At 39.6% G+C, this 27083-nt stretch overlaps 1 protein-coding gene across 4 annotated transcripts in view; it reads left to right on the top strand.

Annotated features, from left to right (window-relative positions):
* The window catches only part of LOC117405817 (neural cell adhesion molecule 2-like), a 272867-nt gene that overhangs the window by 54648 nt on the left and 191136 nt on the right, over nucleotides 1-27083 (top strand). For 3 of the 4 annotated variants that reach the window (XM_059030327.1, XM_059030325.1, XM_059030328.1), the window contains exon 2: nucleotides 6983-7045. The exons of the other annotated variant lie outside the window; for it this stretch is intronic. In XM_059030327.1, coding sequence (XP_058886310.1) covers nucleotides 6983-7045 — 63 coding nt within the window. The remainder of the gene's footprint in view (nucleotides 1-6982; nucleotides 7046-27083) is intronic. 4 annotated transcript variants of the gene reach the window in all.

Genomic DNA, 27083 nt, shown 5'->3' with positions numbered 1-27083 from the left:
TTGGTAATGGGTAGTAATTACCAATATGCAGAAATTTCTTTCACAATGTGTTAGTGGAAAATGTAAGCAATGTGATCCTTTTTTACGAGAGTCCATTAAAACAAACATAATAGTATCACAGTGTTTGCTCCACTTCATCAATGCCCTTGACCCATTAAAAAAACAAATCAAGTTAGCTAACACCATTCTAGTACTATAACGAGCCACATAAAAGCCTGCTAAAATCAATACAGTGCCATTTTCAGTGACCCGCCATTTATAAAGGCTAGCTCGTGTGCTATTGCAGACCCTTTGCTGGTGGCCAGGTTATGTAATGATGCAGTATACTTAAGGTAGGAGTGATGGTACTAAAATCTTGATCTAATGCAATTATACCTTTTTTGGGAGAGAGTGAAATAATGAAGTGTGTAAAATGGCAGGGGCCATGCAGATGTACCTCTCTGCAGAGTGAATGTGAACACGAGAGAGAGAGAGAGAGAGAGAGAGATAACGCTATTGTTTCTTTATTGGCAGACACACCGAGAAGCCTAAAATTAGTGAATTGCCGCACAGATTCTACTGGACATTAGGGATAGGAGTTTTAAATGTTTAAATGTGTAAACTCTAAAGAAGTGGTTAAACATTGAATAATATGCTAGACGTATAACCGGTCACGTGACAGATTCCACCAAAAGCATGTGTGCAGTGGTGCCAGAGTAAGGCATTATTACTAGTACAGTATTGTTCCCAAGTTTAAACAACAGAGAATTGGCAACTGAATAATGCTTTTTTTCATCTACCCAACAGCATTTGCTGAGGAGATGTGTGATTTTTGCTCAACTGTTCCAAGAAGGAAAACATGTCACACTGTACTATTCTTTACAGCAACACCCAGAGACAACATCACATGGCTGGGCTGTGCTTGACCATGAGGGGCTTTGAGAGGGACGTCCACACAGTCCATGCATTAAGAGATTCAGCATGGCAGGAGTACTCGTCCTGTATTTTTAGTACAAATTGTGAAATTCAGATTTGGAACGTACAGCACATACATCTTTACCTAAAAAGTCTGTTTTCTAACTAACTAAATTTAAGTTAAAAGCATTTCAAGCATGTGACATTCTGCTGAGAAGCAATAAGAGCTTGGCTTCTCAGGGCTACACAATCTCGGGAACAAAGCGTAACGTCTCAAGATGTGTTTCCCTAGTACACAGTTGTAATAATTAGGCAGTTTATTAAATCAAGTTTAAAGGTGATTTAGGCTTTGAGAGAGAAGGAATGCTCGACTGGCTCTGGATAAGAGGAAGGGGTATCGATCGTTTCTGATTTACAAGACAAATGAAAAATCAATCACCCCCCCTACTACAACTATACTCCCTAGCAGATGATTTCAGTTTTGTTTTATTATCCTTTTGTGTGCTTATTTGTTCATGTTGAAAGGAAACTTGATTGCACAATATATAAAAAGAAAATCCATTAAAAAAATCAGTTTACATTACAACCTGCCAGCATCCCCTAATTAACTGATATAAACTGACTTCATAACACTTATTTCTATCCAAATATCAGACATGCATCTCTGAGGGAAGTTATTCAATTGAAAAGTTCCAAACTTTGAAAATGAAATATAGGTCTGTATTTTGACCACAGTGCATTAGATACATGTTAATGCAATATAAATGTCATTGACATGCTCGGTTAATTGCTATGTTTCCATCACACTTTTTTATGTTAAAACTCTTGAGAATGAAAAAAAGCACAACAACTGTGATGTAAACAGGCGAAATTTGGTTAATTTGATTAATGTTATCCAAGATCGTATAATATGCATAAAAGTGTTATCGTGTCAAATATGTAATAAATATATTATCTAACGAACTGAACAACCGGTCCACTAACTAGCCGTTAAGATTATATAACAGGGTTTGAAAACCTGCACTAACAACTTCTGATAGCATTACAAAGACGAATGAAGTGTTTCCTTAGGCAGACATTTTTAAATATGTATTCGTCCCCTGGCAGTCTCAGAATTCTACATTCTTGCAGTCCTGTTTCATTTTAATTATCAAATACATGCATCAACTTTTGAGATGGAAGTTTTTACTGCTCTTCATGGTGGGATGTCATGATTCCAAAGTATTCAATAAATGCGAAAACCACACATCACAGTCAGAGAATCCTAAGAAAAGTGACCTGTCAGGTTTAAAGAAGGCTTCAGAGCTCTATTGGGTATGCAAATCAAAGTCATATTTTATTGGAAGGAGCCAGGGACTAGGGGAGCAGTGTTTGAACCATGAGACGATCATTCTCTCTGCCTGAAGCAGAGTGCTGCAATTTATTTTAAGCAGGAATTGCATTGTGTTACTTTATTATTCTTAATCCACTTGTAAATTTCAGTCTGAGCTGTGGCTCAGTAAAAGACTCACTGAATCCAGCTGAACATTAAGACTATTTTCAGAACCATTAGTCCAGCATAAATATACTGTAAGCAGTCCTCATGAATAAAACGTTTTATGTCTGAGGATCGTTTCAGATTTGTAATTGTTTTTTTCAATCAGGAGAACATTTAATTAAAGGACGAAGGACCTCAATCATTTTTTTTTTTTCAGCTCTGATTGGGACATTTTGTTTACATGCAGGATATTGTAGTGATCTAAACAGTCACTCTCCCTATATACAGTACATCATACTGCTGGTCCCCCCAAGGGAAGATTCTTCCAAATTGTGTGGATAAATATTCTGGATTGACAATGCTGTAGTTGAAAAACAGCATACCCACAAGGAACATCAATGTGAATGTAACATTGTTAGGCTGTGAAATAAGGTGGTGAAATGTGGTGCAGTGATACTGTCCGTATAAAGTGACCTTGTGGCTCTAGTTCACTAGGACTGTTTGGAGGTGTTTTTATTTAACTTGCACAGCAAGACTACAAGTACCATAATGCACTGTGATATGCATTAAAACTGTGACAAACTGCCCAAATCTATAGCCATATGGTCACTCTAATTGCACATAGCTTCATTAATTCCCTATGATTTTAACAATGTGCATTTTTCTCAATAACACAGACAACCAAGGCTACAGGTAGTTACTGATGAGTTACTGATATACAAACAGCAGGCTTTGTAGCCGGTCACAGCACAACGCTCCCAGAGGAGCACTCTATTCTACACACAGACAGTGCTCAGAAGCAGCACTCTATTCTACACACAGACAGTGCTCAGAAGCAGCACTCTATTCTACACACAGACAGTGCTCAGAAGCAGCACTCTATTCTACACACAGACAGTGCTCAGAAGCAGCACTCTATTCTACACACAGACAGTGCTCAGAAGCAGCAGTCTATTCTACACACAGACAGTACTCAAGTTTATTTCCTACAATTTAGCAGCTGACAATTTATTATGGTAGGATTTTCATTTTAAGACATTGTTTTTCAAGGGGTTATCGATTTTGCTCTAAACCAGGGCCTTTAAACATTGTTTAGCACATTGATGTAAGAAATGTGAAACAGAACAATTGATTCCACTGATGATCTAACGAGCAAAACCATTTCATCGAAGCCTCTGTTGCATTGAACTGGCATCCAGCTGTGTGTGAAGCCAGAGCTGAATTGAAAGCCACCTCTAATGAAGGACCAACTGTATAAAGACGACTTTTAGAATATGTTAAGAAGGAGCTGTGGGATTGTGTTCCTATCCTCCACAACTATGTACTTGTAAACCAGAAACAAATCTAAAATAATGTTACTATGTTTTGTTTTTTGTTCTCTATTAAAAGATCACCACCTACCGCCAAACTGTTACTTTACAAAAACATATGTCTTTATAATACTGGTTAATTCCAGGAGTGAAGGCGTTTGACCCTGGACATTAACAGGAACTGAACAAGCAGAGAAGTATGTGTTGCTAAGCTCCCCACTAGCACAGTGACTTATTCAGAAAGAGTCAAAGTACCATGGGCCAACATTAATTATAAGTGAATTTGGATGAGCTGCGTAAGACAATGTCACTAATTCCCCATAAAACCAAATAAATAAATTCAATTTGACACTTTAAGACGTTGTTTGAACAGAAGCTGCTTAATGGACTTACCCAGCTCTATCTTGTCTAGAATTTATAATCTCACACTGTAACTCTGCTCCTCTCAACAAGTGAGAAAGGTTACTATTTTATCCCACAAGATTGCACATTATGAGACTAAGTGCTTTTTTTACTACCTCATTCCATCATACTGAAATAAACTATCTTGAGATATAAAATATGCTTTTAGCGTTCATGTATTTAAGTGAAGAATGATGAATTTTTGCAGTTTTTCTATTTTGGGATTATACAAAATGCGTCAGTTTTCCTTTTTACAGTCGGTGTAAAATGCTTATTTTACTCCACTGTTATTATTGAGTGTTTAAAGTTATGGATGATCTCAAAATGCCAACGAATGATCCACTCAGCACCGATCCTGATGGCATATTAATCTCACTTGTTCTTAATGTTCCCCCCCCCCCCCCCCCCCCCGGTCTCCTGCTCTTCTGATATTGCTAATGATTGTGCAGCCACAGCTCCCTATTGACCAGCTATTGATGACCAGATTGGTACAAGATAATCAGATAGTTTCCGATAAGCAGCTATGGTGTGTCACTTTGTTGCATGCTCTGAGGAAACCTCACATGTCTGGCAAGGTAGAACACTGAAAGACCTTAAACTGTCAAGTCGTTTATTTTTCTATAAAAACAAAACTGGAAAGTACTGTAGTTGTGCATCCAGTGATGTCCAGCATGGAAGAGATAGAAAATGACCAGTTATTGTTTCCCATGTCAAATGTAAGACTATCAACTGTAATGTCACCGTGCCATAGTAATGCAAGATTTGACCAATTCAGGGCTCATCAAGGAATGCTGCACATTCTATGGTACATTCTCATAGAATGGCGCATTCTCTCAGGCTCTTTTAAGATAATTCCCTTTTTTTATATGATGTTGATTTGAAGTTGATTGTGGAATCAGTAAGAAGGTCTGCAGGGTTTGATCCACCAGCACGCATGAAGTTGAACCTTTGTGACACCACGATTTATCTTACACTTCCATGCTGCCTTTCAGAGGTGCAGACCTGGATGTCAAAGAATGAGCTTCAATTCATGCAACACCAAGGCTCTGCTTTTCACTCCATGACATCCACTCGGTACAGCTTCCTTCTTGCTTTCGATGGTAGTCTTTTGGTTCCTGCATCAAGTGCCAGGAATCTGGGATGTTCTTACATTTGTTATGAACCTGTCCAATGATTAACATGACTGTTTGTGTTTCGCTTACAATCTATCTGGTAAGGAAATGACAAGGAGCCATTTTGTTCTTCCAGAATAATCTTCATTGATTAGAAGTCTCCTTGGAAATCAGCTGTCCTAGTTTATGCCCAATGAGTGATACGGGCATGTTTGTTTTTTTCCTTTACATTTTAACATGTCTGTATTTCTGTTTTGCTAATCACATGGTGGAGCCAGTCTGCTGTATTTACACTGAAATCCAGATATGTAAAAAACGAAATCCATAATGGGTCCAGACATTCCCAAACCCTATCTCCTCCGCTGATCCATTTCAGATGTTCTTTCCTCAAATGCAGTGACTCCCAGCTGTAACCCTGTTAAAAAGCTCAGAGGATTAGCGGTGCATACTCTGCAAAGTAAGATTTGTATTATGGCTAAGATAAATACTGTAACATGCTGCTTTGCTTATCTTGGCAATTTGCTCCTACAATGTTCAATGCCTTTCTCTTGGACGACTCCTTACTCATATTTCTCCTTTCGTATGAAGCTTTGGGTAGTTTCCGTGGAGACAAAGTAAAATCAACAACGTTTGTATCTTTTTTCATCAGGCTGGTTGTTCAAGCCCAATTGTAACACAAGCATGAATAGCGTAGATGGAATCTGTGGCACAGCCCAGTTAAATAAAGAGTCTTACATTACTTACATTGCAATATTGTTCTGTTCATGTACTTGCAGGCCTATTTGATCTCTGATAGTTTTAGAGAGATGGTAGTACCTGTATGTAAAATGACCAGCTCAAAAACTGAAGAAAGGTTAAAAACCTGACTTAAGAAAAAAGAAAGTTACTTCCTTGTTTTTCATCTAGACTCAAGGCCCATGAGGGTAAGTTTGTGAAGAACTCCAGATGGGAAGAAAGAGCGGCAATACGTTCACAAGGCAGCAGTGCATTACAGCCATGTTCCTTAGCGCTCATGTAACACTTTACAGTTCGGCTTTTGCTTTCCTCCCTAGGGGGCTGACTTTTCATGGCTAACATTTCTAATCCTTCAGAGAGCTCCTCTGCTGTTGCAACTTGGTGCCCACTGTACACCTGTCTGACTTTGCCTGAGGCAGGTAAAGCTCTGACGGATACTCAAGGATTCATTGCTGGGCAATTGAGGATTAACATTTCTGGAACAGGAAAATGCCACAACCAAAGGTTAAAGGTTATATGTGGGTAACATTTTTGCCTACACAACTGCATGTGTACAGCAATTGGAAAAAAAAAAACTGTTTCCAGCAGTGAAGTGTTGGAGGACGAGGATGAAGGGATATCTTGCGGAGATGTGGTAGATGTGAATTAGTACGAGAATGTGTGTAACAAGCTGGAAACAGGTCCAGCCTCCTGCTCTTCATGCAGAGAGATACATGACTCCTGGGGTGAGGGAAGGTCAGGTGAAGAATGACAGCGTGTCTGGTGTGGTGTGAATGAGAGGCAGCCATGCTTCACTGCCCTACTCAATTAAAGGACAAGCTCAGCCTTTACTCAGCTATATCTCAGATTCATGCAATGGCAAAAAACAAAAAGGCTAAAGCAGAGGGTACCTAATCTAATTACTGTGTATTTACATAGTAGTTACTTTGTAAATACATGTGTACTTACACATAAGTACAATGTTATTATGCAGCGTTACAGTGTACTTAATGTGTACATATTTGTGTATGATATAACCCTAACCTTTTTCTGATACAATTGTGTACTTACAGATAATTGTGCAAAAAGATCTAATCGCCACATCTTGGATTGTCTTTTGAATGGTCAACTGAGAGGTAAATCTAGACATCCTGTTAGCAGTTTTTTACAGTGAACTTGAAACATCTACATATTCAAATGCTCAGTACTGTATGTGCATGCTGCTTTGTCTCCTGGTGCCTTCGGTAATTTATTTTAAAGCAAGATCACTCTTTTAGTATTAACAAGTACTAGGGTTAGGGTTAGGGTTCTATTACCTTTTAGCTAGCTAATATGGGCTTTCCTTTTGTGTTAATCAAACAATAAAAAGCTCCACATGTGCTTGATTTATTTGTATTTTCAGCATTGAACTGTCCCAAACTAGGCGTGTTTGTGTTGAGTTATTAAGTGCAATCCTCAGAAGTGTCTGAATGGAGACACCTCAGTAGCACTCAGACAGTTTCTTCCATTCCTCTCAAAAGGTTGCTACTGTACTTGTTGCTCTGTTTGTCACAGGTGGTCTAGCCAATTACCCAGATATCTCACCACTTCTCTCGCCGGAGCACTTCCTAAACTAATGAAAACCTGTTTGTGGCAGGTTACAGTGTGAAAGTGAAACGGAAATCTCCCTGGAGTTAATTTGCGCTAGCAATGCAAAGCTATCTGTCAAGGTTCCTGCAGTACCCCTGGAAGGGAATGTCACATGAAGCTGCAGTAATCTGGGAAGGCAGCTGCGAGTCCTTTGGCATTTCTTAAACATTTTTTCCAAAATACAAGCAGATGGTACCATTCAGCCCTCAGCATCACAGACTCGCAGCACTTGCAGATGTGACCGAAGAACCGGAACAGCCCCTTTTGAAGTGCAGCCATACTTGGTTGGGTCACATTGAAAGTTGCTTGAGATCTGAGATTCAGTATTGATCATCCACAAGGTGTGTACTGATACTGCATGACATTGGGCCCCTGTTACTTTTTAAATAATCAATGCCTCAAACAGGTGGGTTTTCAAAGCATTTCACCTGGCTAGATGATACTAATACAAGAGCCTGACACGCTCTGGTCAGCACTTTCAGTGTGATCGAAGGGAAGTTAGAAGTCAAGGATGAAGCCGTTGTGCTTTGTTGTTGTTTTTTATCCATATTGTATATGCAGGTGTACAGAAAACAATTTCCTCTTACTTCTTATGAGCCCCCTGTTCTTTAAAAGTGAGAATTCAACACCGTGCACAGCATTCTACAGCAGACTCAGCAGTGGTGTCTCAGTGGCTGGGTAGCAAATGATGACTGCTCAGGAAACCTTGCTGTAGTGGAGATCTTACTAGCAGTCCATGCTGAGCCTGCATTGGCAATTTGAACGACTTAGGCATTCTGAACTTTAATACAAACTTAGACTGATAGCCTGATTCCCACAGGAAACGATTTACAACACATCAAACACTGACATTTTGCAAACTTTTACATTTGGCTAAATAACATTTAAATTAAAATAATACATCAACTGAGATCGCTTGACATTTTTAAATGCATGCCGGGCCACTGAATGAATAAAAAAGAAAAACTTTTTTTTTTTTTAAATTAACACATATTCTGCTAAATGAAAGCTTCTTGCTAAAATACTTTTTTTTCATTCTAAAATGAATCCAGAAATGACAAAGAACTTACAAAGACTGTGTGGAAGAGTGGGGGTATTCACTGACACAGGAGACAGAAGATTTTATTTGCCAACACTGCACAGATGCCCAGTTTTATTTATTTTCTTTTTCATTTTTGTTTGTTTTAGCCCACAGAGAGCGCTGTTGTCCGTGGCCTGAATACTGTCAACAGTAAAACAGGACCACAGGGTTACCAATACAGGTATACCGTTCCGTGCACCTACAAGTGCTCGAAAATAAAAATGAAAACAGAAGGCGAAAGAAAAAGGGAAAATGAAACACAGTAATAAAACTACAAACAAAAGTGCAGCTTACGCAGTGCCCCACTGCTGCTAAGCAGGTCAGAACGGGTCTCTGTCCTGCACTCAGCTGTTCCTATACACTGGGGGTGGCTGGGGTTCCCCGTATACCTACACACACACCCTTGAGTACGTAATTATTTCTTTTACTTTGTAAATTCGTTTTTATTGAAGGCTGTCTCCCTCAGCTGGGCTCGCCTGATCCTTGTTTCACTCTGGCCTCTTCTACCAGCGTCAATGTATATCCCCTCACATGGCCACCCGAGTGCACAACCAAGCGCAGTTCTTATGGGCCGAGCAGTCTCCCAAGACCCGCCTCTCAGCCACTCAGAGAGAGGGAAAGCACACACACCCTCTTCCCCACCTCTCTGTGTCATCGCCGTGACCGACAGACGGATCCTACTAGACTGCTGCCCTCTACCTGTAGTCCCATGCATGTGTCAGATAGTCAGTCCAGATCTTCCCTGTTATAGACTGCATAAAAAATGTGCTATGAATACAGAAACAGGATAAGTATTTTGTGAGTGAACATTTGATTTATTTTCAAACAGTTTTTTGTGCCTCCCCACTTGAGTGACATCAAACAACAGCCATCTGACTTATACTAAACAAAAGTAAATGTATGCAGAAAAGCCAGTTGTCTGAGATCTACTAAAAAAATCATCTTTCTGCCTCTTATAGGAAAGGGAGCGGAAGTTTTTTTTTTTTAAATATTAATCTAAGTCTTTCTGATTAATTGTCCACATTGCAGTGTTTGCATAACTGTTTCAGATGAATTATCGTTTATAATGAAGACAAAGGCTGGGCAGCCCTGCTGCTGGTTCTGCAGTGCTGATTGGATTCTAGTTCCTGGACACAGTGCTGGCAATAAAAGACACACTCAGCCACAGATTTATGAAGATGAGCACAGATTGATAATGAGTTATCAGTAGAACAGAATTGAAGAGGAGCACAGATTAGTAATGAGTTATCAGTAGAATGGAATGGAAGATGAGCACAGATTAGTAATGAGTTATCAGTAGAACGGAATTGAAGATGAGCACAGATTAGTAATGAGTTATCAGAACAGAATTGAAGAGGAGCACAGATTAGTAATGAGATATCAGTAGAACGGAATTGAAGATGAGCACAGATTAGTAATGAGTTATCAGAACAGAATTGAAGAGGAGCACAGATTAGTAATGAGATATCAGTAGAACGGAATTGAAGATGAGCACAGATCAGTAATGAGTTATCAGTAGAACAGAATTGAAGATGAGCACAGATTAGTAGTGAGTTATCAGTAAAACAGAATTGAAGAGCACAGATTAGTAATGAGTTATCAGTAAAACAGAATTGAAGAGGAGCACAGATTAGTAATGAGTTATCAGTAGAACGGAATGGAAGATGAGCACAGATTAGTAATGAGTTATCAGTAGAACAGAATTGAAGATGAGCACAGATTAGTAATGAGTTATCAGTAGAACGGAATTGAAGAGGAGCACAGATTAGTAATGCGTTATCAGTAGAACAGAATTGAAGAGCACAGATTAGTAATGCGTTATCAGTAGAACGGAATCGTCACTTGGTACATCAGTAATAATATGAGTGCGACACAGCATCGGGTCTGCAGTCACATTCTTGGAAGTGGGCTGCCAAGTTTACTTTCAGGGATGACAAGGGAACATGTTTATGGCTTGAATCTTTTCCTTTAATGCTGTTTATGACTTTTTTGCATCACCTGCTCATGAAAGCAGGTGGCCATGCTCAGCGACTTAAATCAGGTGGATAATTAGCAAGCTTGTCAAATTTGCAGAGAGCACTGGATGGAAAGGTGGCAAAATTACATTTAATGTGAACAAATGCAAAGTGTGTAGGATCCAAATACCAAATGGGTGGTATCGAACAAGAACAGATCCATTGCAGTCAGTAACCAGATAGTGTGGGGAAGCAATCAAAAAGGTAAACAGAATGCATAGGCATGTAGCCATTAGTGTAGAGTACAATATCAAAGGAGGTTATGAAGAGGCTGTATAATACACTGGTGAGACTGCACTTAGAGTACTGTGTACGATTCTGGCCACCACAAGGATATTGTGACTCTGGAGAGAGTCCATCAAAGAGCAACCAGACTAATCCCAGGGCTTAAAGGAGTGAGCTTTGAATATAGGCTGAAAGAACTGAATCTATTTACCCTAGAACAAAGAATTAGGAGGGGTGGGGCTCCTGAGTGGTGCATCCAGTAAAAGCACTCGCTAGAGTGCAGGATGCGCTCTATAGCCTGGACGTTGCTGGTTCGAGTCCAGGCTATTCCACAGCCGACTGTGGACGGGAGCTCCCAGGGGGCGGCGCTCAATTGGCCAAGCGTCGTAAGGGGGGAGGGAGGGTTAGGTCGGCCAGGGTGTCCTCGGCTCACCGCGCACCAGCGACCCCTGTAGTCTGGCCGGGCACCTGCGGACTTGCCTGTAAGCTGCCCAGAGCTGTGTTGTCCTCCGACACTGTAGCTTTGAGGCGGCTGCACGGTGAGTCTACAGAGTGTAAAGAAGCGGGCGGCTGACGGCACATGCTTTGGAGGACAGCGTGTGTTCGTCTTCACCGCTCCCGAGTCAGCACAGGGGTGGTAGCGGTGGGCTGAGCCTAAAAATAATTGGGCATTTCAAATTGGGGAGAAAATAATAATAATAAAAAATAACTAATTGGCAAAGAATTGGAGGGGCACAGTTGAAATCTTTAAAATCTTAAAAGGAATTGACAAACTCTAACCAATATTTAGGATGGAAGGAAAGACACTTCTACACACAGAGAGTGGTGAAGGTATGGAATGGGTTACCTGCTCATGTTGCTAATGCTGAATCCCTGGAATGCTTTAAACCCAACTTGACAAAGTTTTGTGATAGATAAACCAGCTACTAGCAACCGACCGAGATGTACTAGTTGTACTGAATGGCCTCTGTTTGTTTGTAGATTTTCTTGTGTTCTAATGCTCTTATGTAAAGGTTGTACAACCCAAACCTAAACAGTTTAAATTATTGGTTTGCCAGTAGGCATATGAGTAAGAATTGTGCTTGGCTGGATACCCTCGTTATAAAAAAAAAGTAAAGCATATTGCCTTGCAGACAGAAAATGTTTTGCAGGAAATTAAGTCATGTCAGTCTGGGCACATCTCTAATGATTACAGGACTGTGAGATTCTAGATATCTACTGTCATTGGAAAAGAGCAACTGACTTTCTGGTGGATGCCAAGTTTAGGAATAAATAATCTGTTGTGAGAAATACTAATGACTGGCTGCACTGTAAAAAAGAATTTGGATGAATTCTCAAAACAAAATTGAGTTCCTTTTTAGAGATGAATTTACAAGAATAGCCTCTGAAATAAATCATTTCATTTCCAGCTGAGTCCTGCATTAGGTAACAGTGGTTCCCAGTGGCTATTTCACTTACTAAGTATTCTATGAATATTGCTTGTTGAATATTTTCTCATACAAAAGCTTGGAAAAAGTCACATGCGTGCAGCCAGTTGCTAAAGGTCACAAGGCTCATTCACAAATAATCTGTAAGGCTTTATCACCCAAGCTGTTTCTACAAATTACACTGAAAACCACACCCACTCAAGCTTTTAAATGATGTACAGTACACCCTCGCTATAATGCCCGTCATTATAACGAACCTTTGGCTATAACGAACCAAATAAAAAGAAACTAAAAAAAATTGTAATGTATGTGAGGTCTGTGAAGTGCAGGAACGCTTGGAGTAGGAGGGGCTGTGTTTCACATCAGTCTAACAGCCTATGGGCGACAGGCACGGTCGACAGGATCTGCTGGTGATTGGCCGTGGAGTGGGACGAGGCGGGACTAACTGGGGCTAAAGACCAGTGACGGGGAGTGTTTATTGTTGTTGTTAAGCGGAGAGAAGCGAATAAGCAGAGACAGAATAGTTCCACCCTGAGATTCCTTTGAAAAATTAATTTGTTTTAGTGGCGTAGGTCATGGCCCACAGCGACCTGTTAATTGTTATTTAAGAATAGGCAGATTGTCTTTGATCATGTATTAAGTGTAATAAGATTGAGTTTGGCCCTGAATCGACTGAAGGCTGATTCTTATAACGTTAAGGATTTTTGTTACAATATATACACACTGTCAACATCCCGGTCTGTACGCACGGGATGCCACCTCCACAGTGAACTATTTTGACTGCCTCCGAAACGAAAAGAATTTTATGCTGCAACAAAGCTGGAAAACTATATTGATAATTTGGAAAAAGCAGTAACACAGGCATATCTCTGTTGTAAATACAGTTTGTCAAAAAGCACTCTGTTTTTTGACTTGTTCAGCAACCATGCGGCAAAGCAAAACTGAATAATAATAAAAACAAAAATAATTGAGGTTAACTTTTCATGTCAGATTGATTTTGAATAAAAGTTCATCTTTAATTCGGGATTCATGCTTTTTTTTTTTACTCTGTTTTAATTCTTTAACGAACTGGATAAAGCAAAGGCAGAATACTGCATACATGAGACGAACAGGTACGTGTAATTCTACTTGTATTCACAATCTCATCTCATTAACTTACTCCAACAGTTTATCCTTCATTTTGATTGTGCTTTTGTTATTACAAACCCCTCGATATAACGGATAAAAGGCTTGGACCCCGACAGGTTCGTTATAGCGAGGGTGTACTGTAATTTAACAATGTTATCATCCTTTTTTCAACGTAGTGTTGTTTGCACCTTTACTCTCCGACAGCCCTCTAATCAGACAAATGGTAGCAGAGTAGTTTGTGCTGTTTCCATTGAGGCAGTGATATCATTTGCTGCAGGTTATGGGATATAGTAGGCTCAGTGGAAATGCATTAAAAAAGGAAAGAAGGAAATAAAATGGGCAGATACTGCAAAAGCTCTCGATGCATTTAAATTGTGCAGGAAACCCCTGGTGCATAAGAATGGGGTAGAAGGGACGAGGCTTAAAGTGTATTCATGTATTGAAAGAGTCCCTGACCGTCAACAAATCCAATGCCTTCCTTTTGAATGCAAGGATGAACTGCACTCTCTGCCAGGCTTTAGTCAATCTGTTTGGGGAGATAACAATCCTGTTTCATAAAGAGAGAATGAAGTGATGTCTATCGAGATTGATGAAACATACTTGCATTCTTGGGACTCTGCTGCTGAAATCAAATGGTCAATTTGTTACAGCACATTAGTTTCCTTACTTTTTATTTATTTTTTAATAATGATAAATACAGTGCCTGTAGAATGTTTTTGATTAACAGGTGAGTACTTGTGAAAGTTTAATTTGTTTTTGTTTCTTTGCAAATGTACATCGGTCTCAAAGTGTATTAAGTTATTAAAGTCACAGTACACAGTTACGTTCCTGGGAAGCTGAAGACAGACGCTACAGAGCACACTTTGTTGAGGTTCTCTTTTGTCAACTGAATAGAAATGGGATGCTGCAGCATTGTTCTTGGAACCTCAAAGTGTTGCTAAAATGCTTTTTCTTCTTCACAAGCTGTTTTTGAAAAAATCGGTTCCTGAGTTTCCTAGCTTTATTTGACACAGCAATCTACAGGGCTGCAAATGTTTGTACTTCTGCCAGCATTTTCCATGAGCAGTAACCCAGTGCTGGCTTACCATTTCTCAACTGACACAGCCTCATTGAGAGAAAGGTGCAGTCTGTTGCTGGCACCATTCACTGCATTCATCATGCCAGAGCTTCATTATAGGGATTCTTCACTCTTTTTTTTTTTTTTATAGAAATTTAGTCATTGCCAATTAGTTTTTATTATTTTCTCCCCAATTTGAAATGCCCAATTATTTTTAGGCTCAGCTCACCGCTACCACCCCTGCGCTGACTTGGGAGGGGCGAAGATGAACACACGCTGTCCTCCGAAGCGTGTACCGTCAGCCGCCCGCTTCTTTACACTCTGCAGACTCACCGTGCAGCCACCTCAGAGCTACAGCGTCGGAGGACAACGCAGATCTGGGCAGCTTACAGGCAAGCCCGCAGGCGCCCGGCCAGACTACAGGGGTCGCTGGTGCGCGGTGAGCCGAGGACACCCTGGCCGACCTAACCGTCCCTCCCCCCCCGGACGACGCTCGGCCAATTGAGCGCCACCCCCTGGGAGCTCCCGTCCACGGTCGGCTGTGGAATAGCCTGGACTCGAACTGGCGATGTCCAGGCTATAGAGTGCATCCTGCACTCTAGCGAGTGCTTTTACTGGATGCACCACTCGGGAGCCCCCTCTTCACTCATCTTTTAAACAAGCTTCCAGCAGTGGCATGGTATTGAAAGGAACCTATGCGTTATGTTGTTTATGTGATGTGCCACATAGCCAGTTGTTTAAGCTTGACTTTACTTTTGTAATGAAAAGAATAATGGAAACTAATTGTGAAACTAAAACACTCACTAGCAAAAGCAATTCTTTAAACTGCCATCCAGTGAAAGCCAAGGGAAGTACATAACATGCTAGTAGTTGGAGATTCAGTGGAGATCCTGGTCAGGGTAGGAGGTCCGTATTACACAAAGAGTGATGAATGTATTGCATGGTTTACAAAACCATGTTGTTGCTGCTGAGTCACTGGAACGTTAAGAGTTTTAGGATCTGGCAGCTTTTATGAATTGGACAAGCATTGATGGGTCAAATTGCCTTCTCTTGTTCTTTACTTTTCTTATGTTCTAATGTTGGATGGCTGCAACTTGTTATGAGTCATCACGGATAGCTTGGTGGTGACATCACAGACCAGGAAGAGACAGACACAGCACTGCGGGATGAATGCTGATACGTGTATTGATTGAAAAATAAAAGGTTTTAACACAAAACAAACACTGAATAAAACAAAAGGTATCATGGCCATAACAAATAGACAAACACAGCGATAAACACCGAAACAAGTAACATGCTGGTTTAAAGCCAGCACGAGTAGCAATTGTTATTGATAACTTTCATTTACGTTCCTCCTCTGAACAAAACCCAACCTAGACTGATGGTTCCTGCCTATTTTATGCAGCTGTGCCAGAGCTCTATTTCTTGTTAATCATTCAGTTGGGCTCACGCACATTCTACACGTCAAGTGATTTGGCAGGGAAGGCAATTAACCCTACCCTGCCGAGCTAAACCAACAGTGCACAAATACATATATTTAAATAATAATAACACACCAAAAACAAATATGCACAGGGGCGCAGTGTACCCTGCCACGTGACTACAAAAAGAAAAAAAAAAATCTTATCCTGGTAAAATAATTCCTCTGGGTGTTATTTTGCCCTTTTAACACTTTACACCTTTTTTCATGCATCTAGAGAGAAAGAATGAAAGATTTGTTTAACTATTCTTTTTAACAAGAACATGGTATACAAGATGTGCAAAAGTACACTTAATGTAAAGTGTTAGCAAACATACATAATTAAAGACATTGCAAGTATATATTATGTTTCTGGAGCTATTTTGATAATGTTTATTGGTGTTTTAATACTTGGTTATTAATAAGAGCATTGCGATGAGTCAGTGACTTAACATATACAAGATGATTAATATTTGTGTAGATATTTAGAAGACCTGGGTTGTACCTTGTTCCCTGAGCTTCTTCCTCCTGCATTTCCCTGGTGCTGCAATGCTGTCTGCATGAATTTGCAGACCACCTTCTTGGCAGTAAGGTCTATTGTTTTTTACCCATGGCTGTCCTGATTATTCTTGACTGGCAACAATATGACAACAGCATCTCGAGTGACAGCCTTTCTAATCATAAACTCTTCACAGCTAGCCTCTGATGCTTCGAATGTTCTTATTATTTTATGGGTCCTTGTGACTGCAGTGATATGAGATAGCGGATTCCCATCACTGTAAGCGAGATGAAACCTACAGTGATACGAGATAGCGGATTCCCATCTCTGTAAGTGAGATGAAACCCGCAGTGATACGAGATAGCGGATTCCCATCACTGTAAGCGAGATGAAACCCACAGTGATACGAGATAGCGGATTCCCATCTCTGTAAGTGAGATGAAACCCGCAGTGATACGAGATAGCGGATTCCCATCGCTATAAGCGAGATGAAACCCACAGTGATACGAGACAGCGGATTCCCATCTCTGTAAGTGAGATGAAACCCGCAGTGATACGAGATAGCGGATTCCCATCGCTGTAAGCGAGATGAAACCCGCAGTGATATGAGACAGCGGATTCCCATCACTGTAAGCGAGATGAAACCCGCAGTGATATGAGATAGCGGATTCCCATCGCTGTAAGCGAGATGAAACCCACAGTGATATGAGACAGCAGATTCCCATCTCTGTAAGTGAGATGAAACCCGCAGTGATACGAGATAGCGGATTCCCATCTCTGTAAGTGAGATGAAACCCGCAGTGATACGAGATAGCGGATTCCCATCGCTGTAAGCGAGATGAAACCCGCAGTGATACGAGATAGCGGATTCCCATCGCTGTAAGTGAGATGAAACCCGCAGTGATACGAGATAGCGGATTCCCATCTCTGTAAGCGAGATGAAACCCGCAGTGATGAGACAGCGGATTCCCATCTCTGTAAGTGAGATGAAACCCGCAGTGATACGAGACAGCGGATTCCCATCTCTGTAAGTGAGATGAAACCCGCAGTGATATGAGATAGCGGATTCCCATCGCTGTAAGCGAGATGAAACCCACAGTGATATGAGACAGCAGATTCCCATCTCTGTAAGTGAGATGAAACCCGCAGTGATACGAGATAGCGGATTCCCATCTCTGTAAGTGAGATGAAACCCGCAGTGATATGAGACAGCGGATTCCCATCACTGTAAGCGAGACGAAACCCGCAGTGATATGAGATAGCGGATTCCCATCACTGTAAGCGAGATGAAACCCGCAGTGATATGAGATAGCGGATTCCCATCGCTGTAAGCGAGATGAAACCCGCAGTGATACGAGACAGCGGATTCCCATCTCTGTAAGTGAGATGAAACCCGCAGTGATACGAGATAGCGGATTCCCATCGCTGTAAGTGAGATGAAACCCGCAGTGATATGAGATAGCGGATTCCCATCTCTGTAAGTGAGATGAAACCCGCAGTGATACGAGATAGCGGATTCCCATCACTGTAAGTGAGATGAAACCCGCAGTGATACGAGATAGCGGATTCCCATCACTGTAAGTGAGATGAAACCCGCAGTGATATGAGATAGCGGATTCCCATCTCTGTAAGTGAGATGAAACCCGCAGTGATACGAGACAGCAGATTCCCATCTCTGTAAGTGAGATGAAACCCGCAGTGATACGAGATAGCGGATTCCCATCACTGTAAGTGAGATGAAACCCGCAGTGATATGAGATAGCGGATTCCCATCTCTGTAAGTGAGATGAAACCCGCAGTGATACGAGATAGCGGATTCCCATCACTGTAAGTGAGATGAAACCCGCAGTGATATGAGATAGCGGATTCCCATCTCTGTAAGTGAGATGAAACCCGCAGTGATACGAGATAGCGGATTCCCATCTCTGTAAGTGAGATGAAACCCGCAGTGATATGAGATAGCGGATTCCCATCGCTGTAAGTGAGATGAAACCCGCAGTGATATGAGACAGCGGATTCCCATCTCTGTAAGTGAGATGAAACCCGCAGTGATATGAGACAGCGGATTCCCATCGCTGTAAGCGAGATGAAACCCGCAGTGATATGAGATAGCGGATTCCCATCGCTGTAAGCGAGATGAAACCCGCAGTGATATGAGACAGCGGATTCCCATCGCTGTAAGTGAGATGAAACCCGCAGTGATACGAGATAGCAGATTCCCATCACTGTAATTCTGTGTTTCAAGAAAGTAATATTGATTGATGAGACATAGTCATAACCAATTGTGCCTCATTTCATGAAAATGTGGTTATGATGTAGATTTTTCAGTTTTGGTATTTTTTATTTTATTTTTGTATTTATTTTTATTATTTTATGAATTTCCCCCTGTTTTCTCCCCAATTTGAAATGCTGCCTCAACGCTGCAATTCCCTGGTGGGCTGCAGATCAATGGGTGACCCCCTTTCCTGCTGTCAATCCTAACACCTCTTCTCACGTACCTAATGTAAGCAACGCGTGATGTCACTGAACCCTGAAGCGAGGCCCAGTCTGGCAAGGTTGTAGAAGTCTACTCCACATGCTTTTATTAGATAAGGCAATAGGCTAGTTACTTAAATTAATATGGTCCTGTATTAAACAATACAGAAATCATTAGAGAGAGAGCGAGAGAGAGAGAGAGAGAGAGAGAGAGAGAGAGAGAGAGAAGAAAACATCCAAATCAATGAGAACTTGCTGCAGAATGTAATGCAGACATTTAAAAAAAAACAAAAAAAACATTATAAAGTAGTTCTACAACTTGCCTTGGTTCCTTGTTTGATCGTTTAGCTTCCTGCAGTTTTTAAATTAAACTTAATTCAAATGCATAGCAAACTAAACAAGATTACAAATGCCCCAGGGTTTTCACGGGGCCAATATAAACACACTTTCAAAACATTTGAAGTGGGTTGAAGTTGTAGTGGGAATAACTGAAGTCAATTCCCCTTTTAGACATTCTGTACTCAGTTACATGTAAGTTACATTGTACCAGCAGAATTACTCAATGAATCCTCAATTCACTTCCACCTGTGATATGTTAGGAGGCTGTGTGGTCCAGTGGTTAAAGAAAAGGGCTTGTAACCAGGAGGTCCCCGGTTCAAATCCCACCTCAGTCACTGACTCATTGTGTGACCCTGAGCAAGTCACTTAACCTCCTTGTGCTCCGTCTTTCGGGTGAGACGTAGTTGTAAGTGACTCTGCAGCTGATGCATAGTTCACACACCCTAGTCCCTGTAAGTCGCCTTGGATAAAGGCATCTGCTAAATAAACAAATTAAATAATAATGTTAAGGATGTTGACACACACCCACTGCAGGTTAGTCCCATTGTATTATGCAATCATCTGAATGTGCAGGCATTATTTTAAAGGGTAACTTGCTGCATTTACCACAAGTTCTTCCATTTGTACCAGTGATAGATAATGCTGTATGGATTATTATTTTTTTTGTCTGTTGATAGATTGTATTAACTGCCTTAGGTACAGTAATCACCAAGCTTATTTTTAATTAGTTGTCTGATTTAAACACATAAATGGTGTTCTTCCATCATGGGCTCTTAGACTTATTAGTCCTTCATGGCTTTATTTCATTACATTTAATTGCAGTGCAACTGCAGATATTGCGTTTAAGAGAGAGCAGACCTGGTGGTAACTGAATCAATAAAGCAGTATAATTATGGCTAGCTCTGCAATCAAATCCCCTTGCCTTGATTTGATACAGTGATATTTTGGGTGATTGGACAAATTCATCCGAAATAATTAAACATAAAATGATCTTCTCTTGGGAAAATATTCAGAGTCTCCTCTTGAGGGAGAATGGGGTATACCATTTTCTAGTTTAAACACAGGCTGTACACTAATTTTGGGGGGTTATTGGAAGTTCTAGGAAAGCTGTGATTGTCCCAGTTTTCAGCCTTAATTTGCACATTTTCAAATATAGTTCTCCTTTGTAATTAGTGCATCATTACTGTGATTTGATTAAAGCAATCATTAGTACACTGGCTTCATTTGTTCACAGGCTTCCAGTTACTAAAGGGACTTTATGTATCTCCAGAATAATCTAAACAAATATTTTCTCAATGTGTTTTGAGAAACAATGGATGCAAACTATGAGCATGCCTTTCTACCCCTAGTCTTCCTCTGGCAGGCAATTATAGGAGTTCATTTTTAAGAGTCAGCAAAGTACAAATGATCTGTCAGCTTGTCTTGGTGTTCTTGTACTTTGCACTCCCTGGGTAGTGTTTGTTTCAATGCCTCCATTGTTAAGCCTAACATAGATAAAGCAGCTTTATATCCTTAGATTATTGTGCATTTCTTTACCTCCATTAATCAGGTCATAGTCATGGGAAAACTGGGATTTTCCTGTAATCATGATTACAGTTCAGGCTCATTCTTTGCAGATAAGTTCATTACATCGCATGGAAAGGCCACCTGGTTAACTATAGGAAGGCTCTGGCATTGGCTAGATCATCATATTATTCAAATTTAATTGAAAAAAAAAATAATCCTAGATTTCTTTTTGCTACCCTAGATAAATTAATTAATCCTTCCCCTAATAGACCTGCCCTTGACATTGGCTCCTCTCACAGCTGCAATGACTTCTTACATTTCTTTAAAAATAAAATACTAGACATCAGAGATGAGATTCCACAGACACCTTCTATTAATGAGGACTCCAGCACAATTTTACCAACTACACCTATTAAGGCTACTATGTTTTGTTTTTGTCTTTGATTGCCTTACAGGAACTGACAGAGCTGGTTTAACATATGAGTGCTACTACATGCTCTCTTGATCCTAGTCCTACAAAACGATTAAAATATGTTCTTGGTGTTATTAATACCCACGTTTTAAAAATTATAAATGGTTCACTTTCCTCTGGTATAGTTCCCTCAGCACTTAAGGTAGCTGTGGTAAAGCATATGCTTAAGAAACACACTTTGGACCCTAAAGTAACCCCTCAATAACTGTTGGCCAATCTCCAACCTACCATTCTTAGATAAGGTTCTAGAGAGAGTTGTTGCAATTCAGTTACAAAAATTTCGAACTCTTAATGTTATATTCAAGAAGTTTCAGACTGGTTTTTGTGCTGCACATAGCACAGAGGCGGCCCTTGTCAGAGTTGTGAATGATCTGCTGATAAGCTGACTCTGGCTTTCCATCAGTTTAAATTCTTCTAGATCTAAGTGCTGCCTTTGATACTGTAGACCATTCCATTCTACTGAATCGTCTTGAAAGCACAGTAGGACTGCCTGACCTTGTCCTATCCTGGTTCAAATCGTATCTGTCTGATTGGTTTCAGTTCGTCTCTATTGGGGAGGTAAAAAATTGGGGCTGCTGGTTATTCCTAGGGTCAACAAAAGCAACACAGAAAGTAGGGCTTTTTCTTGTAGAGCGCCTAAATTATGGAATGGTCTGGCTTCGTTTGCCAGGGAAGCTGGGACCGTTACAGTTTTCAAGTCAAGACTGAAAACACACTTTTATAAAATGGCTTTCTTATCTTAGTGGGTTTTAATGTAACTTGTAAATTGCTATTTTGTATTATGTGTATACTGTTATTTAAATATGTTATTTAAATGGTCTAATTTATGGCAGTTGTATGTGTGACATGCTATACAGATGTATTGTTGTTTGTTATTTTTTCTGCTATATACTGTACAGTGCTTTGCGATATTTTTGTATTAAAAGTGCACTCAAAGCAGGCTAAAATGGATCTTAAAAGAAAATCTAAATGTTCGCCATCTTTTATGTAGTTCACTCCACTCAAATATTTTGGGGGCATCTTTATCTAGCAACTTCGTAGGAGTCACAGTTTCTTTGGAGGTGCAGTAAGGTAAATCAAAAATAGTTTCTGCACAGTGCAAACCAGCATCTAACCTTCTGAAAAAGGATTGGTCAACCTGGAGGATAGTGTGTTTGAGAATATGACCCATTAGTTTGTCTCACCTTGTAATGAATCTCCTCTTATTGGCTGATCAGTTAATAATACTGACATCAGCATAAGACCTGTACTTACTGCACAACTACAGACATTGCTCTTTAGTGAAGTTTAGGTTGTCTTTGAACTCTATGGTTTGTGGTTCATGTCCAGTCCTTGCCTTTCCATTCAATTCAGTGGGCTGAGATGCCAATTCATTACAACCTGCAGGTGTCAGTTGTGTGTATAACAGCAGTACACAGGGCACAGCACCCACTATTAGCTACACATGTTCAAAGTATTTATTGTTTCCTTGGTGGGTAGAGCACATTAAACACTTTATGAAAAAAATAAAAACAGTAACAAAATGAAAAAAAAAAACTAAGATCAACTGCTTCTGCGAACTTTTCATTCAAAAACACTCTTGAATGATCATGTCACACCTTTCATTTCACATTTTAATAATCTTTGTTTATAGGGAAAGAGAAGGTCTTTATTGTCAAAATCATTTTAAAAAATGGAAAACACTTCCTGTCTTGATGCGATTATCTTAAGAAGAACTCATCACTTTGGAATAGTCCAAACACCCAGAGGCTTTGAGGGATGCTAAACAGATACTGAGCTATTATTAAACTGTCTGGATGGGTTTAATGCTTTTGAAGAATGTATTGGTATTGCTTTCCAGGCAGAATTAAGTCAAACTGTAGCAGCAATGCAAGATAAGAATGTGCTGACAGGCTAAACCATATATATATATATATATATATATATATATATATATACACACACACAGTCAGCACTCAGATATCCATTACCCAGATACACCTCAGTCGTGTTTTATCACCTTTGTATTAAGAATAAAATCAATATCCATCATATATATATATATATATATATATATATATATATATATATATATATATATATATATATATATATATATATATATATATGTAACAAATTAATGCACTTACTTGTCGCACACAATTTCTGACTTCGTCACCTGTTTTTTTTTTTTCCTCCTATGACAAATCAGTCTTTACTGTGTAGTTACACAGCACTTCCCTCAATTTCACATGATGAAAATACAGCAAATACAAAGCGAACGAGACAAGCTGCAGTAATGTAAAAATTGATCATTAAACAGTTTTAGATACTGGGATGCATTTTTTTAAATCTGTAATCTTAAGTTGCTTTTGTGCATTTTCATTTCAAGTAAACTGTGACATCGAGCATTATTCTGCAATTTCGAATACTGACTTTGGATATTCTCTGTTCAAGGTCTTTAGAGATTAATGTGAGAGTAATGTGGCAAATTGAATGAACCACTAATGGACATTAAGCAGATCAAAACTATTGTTGTTACACATTTGTTGCACCAACTTCTATGGCCCTGAATATTTTCCCCAAGGTAAGTTCATATGTCATATTCTTTGGATAGTCAATCACATTTTAGCAATTAGTAACTTCCTGGAACATGAAGTGTAGTCTTTCTGCTGGTCAGCTTCCAGGTTCTTGTGTCCATGTAAACTCATTACAGGAGTGCGGGGACTGGGAGGACAATCTTAGTGGCTGCTAATCTTAAGAAGAGACAGAACCCTGTGTTGTGTTCCATTGTTAAGCAGGTTATCAGAGTTTCATTATGTTGCCAGTGCTGCAAAACTGTTCTCGTCCCCTGGGTTGTATGATAATAAACAAGGACCAGACTTTGGTGAATTGAAGATGATGTTAAATCTCGAAGTAGAAATAAGTTTGGGAAACTTTAAATTGAGATTTTATCTACAGTGTTTATCTTCAGGCAGTAGTAAAATGGTTCATTGATGCATGGAAACAAGAAAGGGCTCAAGATTGAAGTTACCATAATTTTATTTATATATATTATATATATATATATATATATATATATATATATATATATATATATATATATATATATATATATATATACATACATACATACATACATACATACATACATACATTTTATAGTTTGCAATGTATTCTCTTCATGTAAAAAAAAAACAAAATCCTTGAAAGGCAATGTCCAAGGGTATGTCCTGGGTTATTCCTCTTTAATGCTTAAGTATTACAGTGGCAGGAAATCTCTCACAGGTCATTGGTAGCACACTAGTAAGCAACAGCCCAAGCTATCAAACATATCATGAAGCTAGTTATAAAGCACAGCAAATCTGACCCACAGGATAACAGTAAGACAGCATTATATCAAGGGAAAGAGATTTCAGAAGAGGCCCTTGGACAAGGCACCTCTGATCTATAGATCCCCAGCGGATTCTACAGTCAGCTACTAGCCCTGTTACTGGATTCTGACCACAGAACCCTCAGTGATGCTTACTATAACCAATCGTGTCATATTTGTAGTTTTACAAACATTGAGTTCATTCTCCCCACAAGGAAGCCTAGAGCTCTATAAAGCTGGTATCCTATTCTCTGTTGTTTAAATGCCAGTTCATTCTGACACCTCCTCACAGAGTGGTCTCATAAAACAACTTGCAGCAGATTCTTTTACGAGCAAATAAAACAAATCAAATTGGATAAACGATCCTGTGGAGGCAATATCATTTCACAGGTCTCAGCAGGAGACCATGTTGTTTTAAGGCACTGGTGGTAAGATCCAGACCTCCAGCAGTGTAACTGTGCAGATGGCTTTCTTTTTGTATAGAAATGCAGTACCGGTATATGTTTGTTATGTGTTAAAGAATATTGCTACATGATTTTAACATACAGTATATGTATTACCTACCCACTGGCAGGTGACAAACCAAAAAGGGAAATGACTTGACCTGATAGTTCAACTGCACTGCTTATTATAATGGCATTCTCTATAAAATGATTTTATTTGGGGAAAGTAGGTCTGTGTATGGAAAAAGCTGTACATACACAAACTGCTAGAGAGAGATAGGTGGAATGGCAGTATATTATACCTATAAAAGAAAGCCAACTTCTAATTGAACATAGAAGAGAAATGGCAATATATTGTACTTATAAAAGAAAGCCAACTTCTAATTGAACACAGAAGAGTGCAAATGTAATACGCATGTTTATTCATTAAAATATAATTGCTTTCAGGGTCTTGTTTTCCTGCTTGGTATTTGTCAGAAAATTGGACAAAGAAAGCATTTAAAAATATTCAAGTCAAAGCTGTACCACAGCACTCCATTGTAATTGCTGTTTACACACAAGTGAACGAATCTCCTTAAAGTTAGGTGTGAGGGACAAGCGCAAATCTACAGACTCCCATTTTCTCAGTGGTTGTTTTAATAAAGTATTAATTATCCTCAGCACTCTAGACAATGAAATGTCACAGCTGCAATTACTGTGAGCAGATTAAAAATAGCCTGAAATTATATAAATACTTAATGAACATGATTTCAGGCATGGCCAAGTGCTGCTGTCTTCTTATCAGTAAACTTCCTGATCAGCCACATGTTCTGGTCAAGAAATGTAGATGATACTGCTTGGAAATACATGCACATCTCTTGAAAGAGTGTCATGGCTTTGGATAGCAGCATATATTTTCAGTGAGGAAGAGCAGAGTCACAGACTATTAATTTCCAAGCAATCTCGATAAAAGTGTAATTAGAAAATGACTATTTAAAGTCCTCTACTCACGTAGGTAGTTATAGAGGGCAAACACATGTAAACAGAAGCAACATCATCCATACTTCACCCAGTAAAACCATGTAAACATACCGACACACAATTTATATTCCGATGAGATTTAGCGATAATTTATGTTTTCAAGAGTGTCAGGGGTCATGTTTTCAAACTGTTCGAAAAGAAAAATTGCACGCTAATGTTACAAAGCAAGTACCAAGCAACCTGAGAGTTCTTTAGAGATGATGGATTATATAATGTACTGTAGCTGTTGATTCTAGTTTTGTAATATGAACAGGCTGGAGTAAACCCTTTAACAAATGATGCCGCTAAGTGTCTTGTGGCAGTAAGAACATACAATTTAAAGTCAAATGTCAGTGAATTAAAAATATTACAACAGAGAACGACAGTTTGATGGCCCTATACTGTAGTGAAGCACTGGATGGCTAAATATTACTCCCCCATGAATTCATTCCAGTGTAGAGCCCTTGAGGCAGGAATTAAATTATCAAAATTAGATTTATACGCTTGGAAGATAATTGAAATTAAGGGCAGTTTGTCAAAGACATCTTTAGTTCAGGTTTACTTAGTTTTTTGGTCTTTGAGTTTTGGTGCAATTAAGCAGGTTTGTCAACTCTTTGCAGTCTGTATGAGGTGTGGAATATAGGATCGTTTCTCTAGGTAAACTCTGTTTTATACTGCTAAGGGAGGGATAAAATATTATAGGAAGTCATGCAAATGGTCATGGGTTTGCAGTGGGAATTATTAAGGTCTGGTGGCTTTGCTGTGGATCCACAGTGCGAAAAATGACAGATTGGCAGGAACACGTTTCAGAGGACGCATGCAGCGGTGAACCTGGATAAAAATAATAATTGGGCATTCCAGAAAAAAAAGAGTCATGTAGAAAACTGTAGAGACAATTAAAAGCAGGGCCTTCCCTAATGATCTACAAAACTAAAAACAAAATGTTAAAAGGCAATTATTCTGAAAACCTGAGTATCTGCATAGCCTTTATCACAGCAAGGTGAGACTAAGCTAGATATAATGCACAAAGCTGAAGGTAGGCAGCCAGCCCAGCAGCGACACAGACTC

The sequence above is a fragment of the Acipenser ruthenus genome, chromosome 9 (genome assembly GCF_902713425.1).
Source record: "Acipenser ruthenus chromosome 9, fAciRut3.2 maternal haplotype, whole genome shotgun sequence".
NCBI classification, from domain to species: Eukaryota; Metazoa; Chordata; class Actinopteri; order Acipenseriformes; family Acipenseridae; genus Acipenser; species Acipenser ruthenus.
The sequence above is the reverse complement of the archived record's forward strand: the minus strand, read 5'-3'. Positions and strand labels throughout refer to the sequence as shown.